Source organism: Semicossyphus pulcher, unplaced genomic scaffold, assembly GCF_022749685.1.
Source record: "Semicossyphus pulcher isolate SPU_LCO1_2020_fin unplaced genomic scaffold, fSemPul1.0.p SCAF_11, whole genome shotgun sequence".
NCBI classification, from domain to species: Eukaryota; Metazoa; Chordata; class Actinopteri; order Labriformes; family Labridae; genus Semicossyphus; species Semicossyphus pulcher.
This window is the reverse complement of record NW_027211615.1, coordinates 14,030,696-14,042,949: the sequence shown is the minus strand read 5'-3', so window position 1 is coordinate 14,042,949 and position 12,254 is coordinate 14,030,696. Positions and strand designations below refer to the sequence as shown.

General features: G+C 40.8%; 1 protein-coding gene across 1 annotated transcript; it reads left to right on the top strand.

Moving 5' to 3' along the window:
• Nucleotides 1–266: 266 nt before the first annotated feature.
• Nucleotides 267–10,682, top strand: chrna2b (cholinergic receptor, nicotinic, alpha 2b (neuronal)). The gene is made up of 6 exons (XM_069687222.1): nucleotides 267–333; nucleotides 4,173–4,324; nucleotides 5,986–6,030; nucleotides 6,190–6,299; nucleotides 7,439–8,600; nucleotides 10,256–10,682. The coding sequence occupies exons 1-6, from the start codon at nucleotides 267–269 to the stop codon at nucleotides 10,379–10,381; spliced, it is 1,662 nt and encodes a 553-aa protein (XP_069543323.1). The 3' UTR covers nucleotides 10,382–10,682.
• The last annotated feature ends 1,572 nt before the right edge of the window (nucleotides 10,683–12,254 follow it).

Genomic DNA, 12,254 nt, shown 5'->3' with positions numbered 1-12,254 from the left:
AGAGGGGTGGCACATCTATCGATGCTGAGCTTCTGGGAAAAGACAGTAAAGTTATTCTGCCGGAGCATCGTCATACTCACTCCCCGCCCACAGATATAAACGCAGCTGTAGTAACAGTGGTGTTGAAGTTGTCCTGATATGCCTCCCAGCTGCGAAGATGTCAGAGTTTGCTCACACATCCCGGTTTCAAGGTAACGTTTTGGCAGCGGACGGAAACACCTCCGTGCTCACCGGTGAAGTTGGACTTCTAACAACCAGAGTACAAAATGGGACAAAACCACCTGTTCTCTGTGAGGACGGCTGCTCTCTGCCTGCTGCTCTTCTGTCAGTCAGGTAAGCACTTTGTTAAACATCTCTTTGTGGCGTCAATGTGCCTTTGCAAAAACGAAGTAGAAAACTACGACGTAACATGTCATGTCTAAGCCTACTTTTTACTACAACAATGTGTTAATTCTTTCACGGTGACGCTAAAAAATACTTTTTAGCGATAAACGTCAAATTAGTTAAAAGTAGTATCAGCGTACCTTTCAATCTTGACACCTGCGCGATTTCTCAAACATATCCCATGATGCTTTTCACCAAAATCTCGATAAATCATCGCCACGCGCCAGCCTGCTAACGGCCACAAAATTATCAACCTTTTCTTGTGCACTAGGATGTATTATTTGTTTTACGTTTTGTTAATGCCAGAAAATGTCTCCCTTAGCAAAAATGTGACAGCTGGAAAATAACAGGAGTTTTAATGTTTTATTTTAAAAGCAGTCTGTGGACACTTATTTTTAATTATAGCCAGATATAACAAAGCTAATGTTAGCAAAATACCAAATATGAATGTAGTTAGTAGCTAGCTTTGCTCTGTTGCTGTCTGAGAGTTTGGTATCCCTAGCCATACACATCTAACAATTACCAGAGTGTATAATCGGAGAAGCAGTGCACTTCACAAAAAAATCCCCAGAACAGTGTAAGGAATCAATACAAACAAACAATATGCTGCAAAGGCTAAGTCATTGTTCTTATTTCATTTGTTGATGCTATTGGCTTTGTTTCTCAAAAGACAAAAAAGAGACAGTTATAATCAGAATTAAGGGTTCAAACTCCTCAAGACAAATTTTATTTTAATCCTCACTTTTATTTTTTTTAAAACATGAACTATTATTATGAAATACTGTGTTAATTGGGCGCATTTTTCAAAAGGATAGGCTACACAATGGAAGTCTGAGTAGGTGTGTTTGGAAGTCGAGTCAGGGGCTTCTCCACTGGCATGTTTTAGTTTTGTCCTCACTCAAATGCAAGCAAGGAATGTGTGCACAAACTCACGTCTTCTTGTGACATATGTGACAGAGGGTTTAACAACACAGCCCTCACTGTGATATCAAAGAAGCATCTATGCCCCCTCCCTCCATCTTGACATGTTACAGCAATCACGTGTGCAAGCGCTTGATCTGGTGCCAACCTGCTTCTCATTATGAGTTCAGATTTCTAACTCGACTCCTGCACTTTTAGTCAACTCAAGCAAAATTGTTGCATGTTGTTTTTTTAAAGGGAACTTTTCACTCTTCAGTATTTGACAGCCCAATTTCACGAGAGCGCCTCTGGCTCGAGAAGCTGCTGACTCGATCATCCAAACTGGTCAGTGTTTCATACGCCCCGCCAAGGGGCTTGGCCACGCTCCAACATCCACGGCCCAGCGTGCTGGCTGTTGGAGGTGTCATCTCATTTTGACTCTCCGCTGGCAGGAGGCTTTGATCTATGGCACCCAAGAGCCTTTTTTTTCAAACTCCACATCTGGTCCTTTCCAGATGCATGGCCAGATGAACATGCACAACCCTGACTGTCAAGCGAGCAGATAAGACGTCTCTGGTGCCTGCTTGTTGCCAGAATCAAATTAGTGCATGATGGCAGGGGACGAGCCCAAGTGTACCCTGGGTAAATTAGCTCTGAATTCAGCCCATTAACAAAGTCTCACGCCTCCTTCTTTAACTATTGCAAAAACAATTACGTCTTGCATTATTATGTCCATGGACCCCATTTGTAAGCTACTTGTGTTACATAGTCACGTTGCATCTACGTATTTGTCCGGACATTCTCTGTAAAAGACCCTCAAGCCACAATTAGCGTGGGCAATAAATCATTTAAACAAATTAGCATGAGCTCTGTCCCTCAGGTTAGCTACATGAGACATGGAAGCCTCTCGCCTGTTTATCCTCCACTACAGCTTTGGGTTGTAAATACTTGTCAATGTGGTCGTCAGAACAACAATTCACCCATGGACAGGTATTGATGTGGCCTTGGGTAAGAGACCATGACGGCTGCCAGCGTCAGGTGGTCCAAGGTCTCGTTTTAGGATCCTTGATTGAAGCACGCTTCAATGGGTTGCATTATACCCTTGAAGAGACACAAAAGGGAGTGGGGGCGTTAATGACATGTAAGGCTAAATGCAAGTAGATTAATGAAAATATTGATTTTTGATCTTTGGCTTTGATGCAATGCTTTAAATTTACTTCCACATTTTCTTATATAAATGTGTGGAAAGAAGAAGTCATTTTAGCCATGAGACATATTTCTCTTTCTAGCTTAGCTTAGCATAGCAACAGAATTTTTGCCAGGACTAGCTGCCAAGCACACTTTTTACACAGTTTACACAGAAAACAAACAAGATATAACATGTTTAGGCTTTAGGGGTATTGGAAGGATTTGGTTACATCAGACATAGCTAAGCTAGCTCTTTCCGCCTGTATCTAGTCTTTATAGTAAGCTTAGCTAACCAGCTGTTAGCTCTAGCTTAACCTAGCTTAATCTGCCTAACCGTACAGATGTCCAAGTGGTATACATCTTGTTACCAAAAGTATTAACGTGAATACTTGGCATTTCCTAAAATAGGATTTTACCTTTAATGTCAATACAGAACAATGAATGACACATGCATCTCTCGATGCACCATATGACAGTTATTTTGGCAGACGCTAGCTTACTTTATCGTAAATTAGCCTAAAGCTAACAGGCACTTTTTTGTTAAAATAGAGGTGTCTTGCACAGAACATATCCTGGTCAATATTCTTAAGAAAAAATGTTAAATGAAAGGAACCTTAAACAAAGTTTCAATGTTCAAAAGTCTGTAAATGATCATCATATTTTCAGGACTTTTAAATATCTAATAACCATTTTTATAAAACATAAATAGTACACACATATGCAAACACAAACTATCGTCACCCTCTGCTCAAGTGAAAACTGCTGGTTAATTGTTGTATGCATCAGTTGTAACACAGAGTGGCAGACAGACAGCTCGACAATAAACACCCTTCACTGGTGAGAAATTAGCTCACCTCCACTTAACACAAGCAAGTAATGATGTGTGTAATTGACTCTGACTACATTGATGAAGGTGGGAACGGTAATCCCCGAAGGACGGGACTCCTGTCAATGTCTATGCTTTTCATCCTGCACAGAAAAATAGTACCGACTGCATATTTAAAATCAATCTGATTAAGCAATATTCATATGAAGCCACACATATATAATAATATCACTTTAGAGTTAAAGAGAGTGAAATGTTGCTGTGGTGGGAAGTGAGATACTTTCTTGTTTCTCTCACTCTGCTCACCTTGGGAGACTTTAGCAGACGACCCACTCCGGGAGCTCAGATCAAGAGATCAAAAGATTTGCTGAGACGTGGAAAAGTCAATAAGACTTTACAAAGAAAAGTCTTTAGATGTTTAGAGCAGGCTTGTGTGCTGAAACATGAGATGTTCACAGCACTCACCCTCACTCCTGAAAGCTACACGATACCATGCCAGCCTGATTTACTAGAGTTTGTTAAGGGAGGATCAGGGGAGACTCGGATGAGAGAACATGGAAGTGATCCCAGCTTTACTGTGTAACTACTCCTGTCCTCTTTCTCAGCCCTCACTTTACATCTAACTAATTCCAACAAAGCAAAATTAAAACCACCTTTATGTCAAAACATTAACAGAGTTTCTTTAGTTAAACCACTGTCATGTTAGCTTATAATAAAGTTAAGATCCAAATTAAATAGAGTTGAAAATTTCCTTTGCATAGTGTTGAATAACTTCTAAATTCCATTATCCCCATTCTGCATCTGCCCCCTATAAATGTTTAACTTCTCTCTACTCAGTGTTACTTTGTCCATCACACTAAACATGTATCTACAGTTCTTTGTCACGAGAAGACCCACTCCCACGCTGAGGATGACCTCTTCAAGAGCCTGTTCGCTGGTTACAACAAGTGGTCGAGACCCGTGCCAAACATCTCGGATGTGGTCATTGTGAAGTTTGGACTGTCCATAGCTCAGCTCATTGACGTGGTGAGTCTTTACTTACGGACCGTTTAAGATCAGATAATCCTTTATTGATCCCCTGGGAGGGAATTCAGGACTTTTATAGCATGACTGACCATGTAGTCAATAGCATTTAATAGATACAATTTTTACACATATTAATTATACAGCCTTAAAGCCAGTCTATGCACTTTTTTTCATAAATGAGTAAATCAGTTATCTTTCACCAGTGTAGTGGTAACAGGGGGTGACATATAGAAACGAGATACTAAAGGAAAGCACTTCGCCATCCATCCTCTGTTTTTGTTCATGTTATACAAGGGGTTAACCTGTGCCGGGCCACACAACGATAGCAATCGGGCGCTGGTTTGGCTCTGCTGCCAGATCAGGCGCCCCGTGTACAGAGGCTACAGTCCTCGAGGCACTGATCACGGGTTCGACTCATGGTCTGCCGATCATCTGGTGCATGTCCTCCCCCAGGGTTCGACTCCTGGTCTGCATGTCGTCCCCCTCTCTCTAATCCCCACATTTCCTGTCTCTCTTCAGCTGTCCAATTCAATAAAGACAAAAAAAAACAATGATAGCAATCATTTCACATTCATACAGTTTATGTAATATAAAGCTGTTAACAATAACAACAGTTTGAATATATTTGTTATCGCACTGGTATCAGACGGTTGCCTGAAATCAGTCTATATGTAAGTTCAGGTTTTGGGATCTGCATAAGAATAAAAAAGAATAAAATAATTTTTAAAATTGTCCTGGAGCTTCTACAACTTCTCAATTTCTTCTCTTTGAAGACTGAAGTTTGTCTAAGTTGAAAACCCCTCGACTATGGACATTAGGTACACCTGGAAACTCTAATGTAATCCAGTACACCAGCTCAGCCGTAAGATTTGCTTTTATGTTGCCTGTAATGTACAGGCAATTTTCTAAGCTGTCATTGAGGTGTTAATTCAATGATATGTCAGCTGCATTATATTCAGAGGTGTTTCTTATACTCTGGCCCCCTCGTGTATGTTAATAGGGAGGACAAAAAATTAGAGACACATCTCAATATAATGTAGTTCAGTACAACACCACCTACCTTAACTACGGCCTCAGTAATAAACATCATTGAATTTACACACTACATTTACTGACTCTCAACAAAACAAAAGTCAACAAAAACTAAACTTCATAAAAGCAGAATCCAAGGCAGTGCTGTTGTATTGAACTGCATAAGATTTTTCAGGTGTACCCAATTAAGTGGTATGTATGTGGCTAAAAATGAAATGTTCCAAATTACAAAACAAGTTATTTTAGTTTTAGTTCAGTTCTAAGTGTAATAATTCATCCTAGAGCTTTAATTAGCACGGTCACTACTCCATAGTCCTCCAGATACTTGTGTATATGTCAGAGTTTTAGGCAACACAACGTTAACCCTCTTTACACTGTATGTTTTTATCAACAGTATGTTTTGGCATTTTATAAACAGTAGCAAAACAAACCAGACGATGCACTATCGGCCCCGTCACTGCTAAAGAACACTTCACATCCATCACGTTATTGAAGTAAAGTTGCTGCAGCCTATATTTGGGTTCACTTTTACAAAACTCCCAGAACCTCTCACATTTATTCTTCCGGCTCTGAGCACGGAGTTGACAGCCATAACTCAGTCCCTCTGCTTGTCTGTCTCTCTCTGTTAGGATGAGAAGAACCAGATGATGACAACCAACGTGTGGCTTAAACAGGTCAGAGACATTTGTGTTTGTTATTCAGATATTCTTTCTCTTGGTGATACACATAAAACCGTACTTCTACAGTTCTCAAGTTTAGGAAGGATATATTTACTTGATGACAATTAAGGAAGGGAATATAGCGCCCCGAAACATATTTTCTGTTTTTCCCAGGAGTGGAATGACTACAAACTCAGCTGGAGACCGTCTGACTATGACAATGTGACCTCCATAAGAGTGCCGTCAGAGCTCATATGGGTACCAGACATCGTCCTTTACAACAAGTAAGTGTGATTAAAGTCAAAGTTTCCCAGAGTTGAAGATTACTTTTTCAGTTTGCCTATTCTGTGGAGCTAAAACCAAAAGTCATTCAGTTAACCATCATACAGGATATAGAAAACAATCAAGTGTTCACAGGATTCACAGATATCTTGTTGAAATAATTGTCTTCAATGACAAATTTGCTACAGGAATTCTTTCAGATTAGATGTCTATTGATCAGAAAACAGATATAATCAGAGCGAGCGCAGTAAAATGCTTTGTGAAGTAAAGCTGATTCGATCGGAGTTGTGACAAAATGAGGTCGAGCAACTGTTTCTCTCATCTGCAGTGAAAAAAGTCAACAGAAATGTATGTGTAATACTTGGAGCGTTCTTTTAATGACAGGCTGCAAAAAATGCTCTGTTTCGCTGAACTGCAGACAACGTTAAGAGAACAGCCTCTCTCCGAAGTCAATGATAAATTGGTTGTAGTAGATGCTTCCTTACTGAATAGTTTATGGTATGAAGATGACGCCATCTAGTGGACATGATCAAACATTTTGTTCGTCTTATATCCTCTGCATCTTCACCTCAGAGGACAGCTGTAGGACAAATTAGAAGAAAACCTACACTGTAAACAAAGTTAAACATTTCACTTTATTTGTATTGTGAATTTCTGTTAGTGTCTGCCGAGGCTGTATATAAAACAATAGCAAAGAAAACACATATATAAACATGTATATATGAAATGTTTATAGATAATGTGGGATAGATTTAAAGAAGCCCCTCCCCCTCTTTTAACTTCGCCTCATGCCGATTAAACCGAGGGGCTGGGGAGGGCGGGGGCTGATGGAGTTCTGCTCCATCGCGCCAGTTTTATCACAATCTGTAAGTGAAATTAAAAAAGGTGTGAAGTGATGAAATGATAAAGACTCATAATTAGGTTTTCAGCAGAAGCTATTATCAACAATAAAGCGATGAATGGAGGGGAGATTATTGGAGAAGATTGTCATCGGGATATCATGGAACGTCTTGACTGCGTAGTTTCTAACGTGAGATAAAAAAGATATTTTACTTAGCAACAAGGTGTGTTAGAATTTCTCACAGAGCATGATGATTGTTTGTCTGCTGTGTCACTTATATGACCACGTCTGCGTTTCCAGCGCTGACGGGGAGTTCGCAGTGACCCACATGACCAAAGCTCATCTCTTCCACACGGGTAAAGTCCGCTGGGTTCCTCCTGCCATCTACAAGAGCTCCTGCAGCATCGACGTCACCTTCTTCCCCTTCGATCAGCAGAACTGTAAAATGAAATTTGGCTCCTGGACGTACGACAAGGCCAAGATCGACCTGGAGCGGATCGAGAACACCGTGGACCTCAACAACTACTGGGAGAGCGGAGAGTGGGCCATCATCAACGCTGTGGGAACGTACAATACGAAGAAATACGACTGTTGCCACGAGATCTACCCAGACATCACCTACTTCTTCATCATCCGAAGGCTTCCCTTGTTTTACACCATCAACCTCATCATCCCCTGTCTGCTCATCTCCTGCCTCACTGTCCTGGTTTTCTATCTCCCCTCGGACTGTGGCGAGAAGATCACACTCTGCATCTCTGTGCTGCTGTCCCTCACCGTCTTCCTCCTCCTCATCACGGAGATCATACCTTCCACGTCCCTCGTCATCCCACTCATCGGCGAGTATCTCCTCTTCACTATGATTTTCGTCACCCTCTCCATCGTCATCACCGTTTTCGTCCTCAACGTGCACCATCGCTCTCCCAGCACTCACAAGATGCCCCGCTGGGTCCACTCCGTGTTCCTGGACCTGATCCCGCGCTGGCTCTTCATGCGACGGCCCGCGCCAGATGGCCGGCGTCGCAGGTTGTTGTTGCTCCAGCAGGATGCCGCGGCCGAGCGGCGGCAGCAGGGCAGAATAGCCGGGTACAAATCTGGCAACTGCCTCAGCACCTCGGCAAACTGGTTAAGAGACAGGACAATATCAGAGGACGCTGAGAGAAGCAGTTATGAGGATTTAGAGCTGGGAACGCTGACGTCATATTTCTCCTTCCGTCCTCCATCGCCCAGGCCTCCGGGGTCGACTCCTCCACCGCAACAGAAAAACCCACAGAACAGCCTGAGCAGACAGGAGGGGGCAAACAGACAGTTAACAGGGGCCAGAGTCAACCCCACTCAGAGGCCGGCTAAAGTAGATAACACTGTATCAGACTCGACATTCCTGCTCTCACCAAGTGTGATACGAGCTCTGGAGGGGGTGCACTACATAGCAGATCATCTGAGGGCCGAGGATGCAGACTTCAGCGTGAGTATCAATGAAATACCACACGCACCACTGTTCAGAAAGGTATATAAAAGATGCACCTCAATAACATCGCTGTGGTCCCCATGATGTGGTTCCCCATAGTATTTGGATCATGTGCAAGTAAATGTATTGATGCCAAAAATGCACCTCGTTATAGCTCTGGTATGAAGTCATAGTATTCACTCCTGCCTGGTGTATGTGAAGTCAAAGTGTGCTTAGGGTCGTACCTAAACTTAACTGTAAATCTTAAAGGAGCGATCTGCTCCTGGAAAAACCACTGTCAGTCAAAGCTGGTGTTCTCTGTAATCGATAGAAGCAAGAATACAGCCATAGCTGTGGAGAAAGTTGTGCAAACAGCTCGTGGTTTCACCCATTCTACATTCCTACAACACCCAGCATGCATTTCGCCCCTCCCTCTGAAAGGATAGGCCCAGCGAGAGACGCTGGTGTTAAGGGGAAATACTACCGTTTCGCTGCAGGCAAAGGCTCAGAGCGGTACAGAATCGGAAATACGATGATAATATACTGGTGGATCATCTAAAAAATCTGCAGTCTACATTTCAAACCTGACGATTTTGAACGAGGCATGACATCGGAGTGTAGTTCAGCAAGCTCTCTGGCCTCCGCCAGATGATGCGTTTTACGTAGCATGGCGGAGGTTTTCCGGGGCCTATTGGAGAAGCAGATAGCGCCCTCCAAAGGCACAGAGCGAAATAGCATTTTTTTCTACCATAATTGCATTAGCTCCCAGTAATAGCATGATAGGACTGAGGATGAAAATTGACAAAGTGGCCCTTTAATCTTACTTGTCAACTAGTACTTAACTTTTCATCATAGATTAACCTGCCAGTTGACTGATTTTGTCTGTCAGTAATGTTCAGAAAATTGTTACATAAACGACATAACAGGATGTCTTCTGATTACTTGACTATTACAACAGTCCCATATTCAACATATTAAACTTATGCTTCACACATTTTTGCTTGACAAGTTACTCAATTACCGCCAAGATAATTGTCAGTTCTTGTTGATGAGTGTCTTATCAATGTATTTATAATAATAAAGTCAAATGATAATTTAAAACACAAACACTTTCTTTTTGTGATATACCTTAGAACGACATTTAATCTATTGTTTAGTTCTACATTCAATAACTACTGTTTTTAGTTCATTCTCACTGCTCTCATAAGGTCATACTAGATCACAGCAGGCAGCTTTTTTCATTAAAAGTAGACACAAAGTATACCAACTTTTCAGACAGACACAGTTAGAGACCTGCTGATAAAGAGTTAAAAAGCCATTTATTTCCCTCAGGAGTTGTTTGAGACAAAAACAGAATGGGAATATTAGACTTAGAGGTAACAGGTGTCCAGAAACACAACTCCAAAGGAATGCTAATGTTGTTCTGTGTCACTGCTGGATGTGTAAATAAATACTGTTTGCAAACAAGTTCATCTCTTTAACCTAAAAGGTGATATGTCCCTGTTGTGTTCACAATATGTCTCTAAATAAATAAATAAATAAAAATATGTTAATAGAGCAGGTTTTCTCTGTATAAAGGTTAGTTTACACACACTATATAAATCATTAGAATTTCAAATCTGTAACATTCACATTTCTCTCTGTCTTTTTCTGTTTCTCTTACTTCACTATAGGTCAAAGAGGATTGGAAGTATGTCGCCATGGTGATTGACCGCATCTTCCTGTGGATGTTCATTATTGTGTGCCTGCTTGGGACCATTGGTCTCTTCCTACCCCCTTGGCTAGCCGGCATGATTTAGCTGTTCCATAACAACCTCTAGTCCCTTAAGTTGGACACTCAAATGTAGCTTAACTCTACTTAGAGACTGTGAATGTGACTCAAAGTTTGTGTAAACCACCACGCCTCATGAGACTCTTAAAACACACACAAAAAAAACAAAAGTCTGCTATAATTTACATTTTTACAAAAGAAATCACAGCGGTTATCCCTTACAGAATGGCTTATAATTTACTCTGCTGTCCAGACTTGACTCACCTGTCATCTAAGCTGCACTTTGCCTGCATCAGGTGTGTTTCTTTCAGTCTCACCTGTAGGTTGTGTTTGACCCGAATGCTAACATTACCATGTTAACATACCAAGAGTTGGCAATTGTTCACTCAAGTTAGCCAACTTTTAGGTGTTAGCATGCTATTGTTAGCTAGATTTGACATATTAGCAAACTAATGTTAGTATGCTAGCATGTTACTTACTGTTACCTTTAGCATGTTTGTTGGCGTTAGTGTTGGGAAAAGTTTTACGGTGTTGTGATTTGGGTTTTATTCAGTAGTTTGAGGAATAGCAAGTCAAAGTGCAGCAACCGAATTACATTAAATGTCCTAGTAACAGCCATCAATAGGCTAATCTTGATGTTTTACCAGGAGTCAAAAGGGTGGGATGACATAAGTTTCTCGTCTTTTTGGTCCAAGTTCAGATGGTCAAAAGTGTAACGTTACCTTTTTTTAGTGGCTCAAGGCGATGGAGGGGGCTACAGGTTCATTTGTTTTATATATATCGCTTCCGGTGACTCCAAATTTGTCTTACTCTGCGTTCACGTGCAACTCGGATGCTCGGAGTTCCCAGATTTGGTAATCCGACTTCCGTGCGTTCACTTAAATCAGAATGTTTAAAACCAATATTGAATTTAACTATATGGAACACATGTGTTATGTTTTATTTAATGTTTCTTCCTAATATGATGTCAATTCTGTCAACTCATCAAGACGGGTACCAATTTTAACATTTTCTCCAACCGTCCAATTTGTTTTTCCAATGTTGGAAACTCATTTATCCGATTATTCCGACAACACGTGAAAGCAGAGTTACATGTTTTCTTATTAGCTGTTACACGTTCGCTGAGCACTGGTAAACCAATGGTCAGTAGCAGTATTTTGATGAAGCTTGATGATCAAAGAAAGAGGATGACCAACGTTAATAGGATTAATTTTATGGAGACAACAAATATACCAAATCTAATGCCAATCTATACAGTGACAGACAGACAGAAACACCCAGTGGCCAGGTGGAGGGGTCTTCACATGGTTGTCAACAGACACAGTTACAGGCTGAAATGCACTTATCCTATGAGGATAACTTTATCTAATTATCAAATTGGGAAAATTTGTTCCAGCTAAATGGGAGGCTTTTGCCTTTTTAAGTTTCTCATTGTACTTTGGTCGGACAGTGGCATGCTGTACTAGGACTCTATAGTATTACTGTACTGGACACACAACTGGGGTCATTTGTGCTGGTTTGGAATGAATTTCCTTTATCTTTATTTTTTACAGGTTTGTTTTCTAGCCATGCTGCAATGATTATATTTATTTTTCCAAGATCACACTATGTAATAAAAACCCCTATGAAAATGCATCTCTATTTCATTTATTTAATAGTTTTAAAGGGTGGGAACAGATTGGGTCATTTCTGCAATAGTGAATCTTAAATACAGTCAAGAGTACTAATCATACGCCCCTTAGTTGTACAGCTTATCTGATTCATGTGAAATTTAATTTTGCCAATAGTGGTAAATGTCACTGTTATATTTAAAAGTGGTCTTTGTGATGAAAGACACAACAAACAGTTGACTTAAGTTACTTTCTATTGTTGTTTCCAACTAAAACATGAATTATATCATT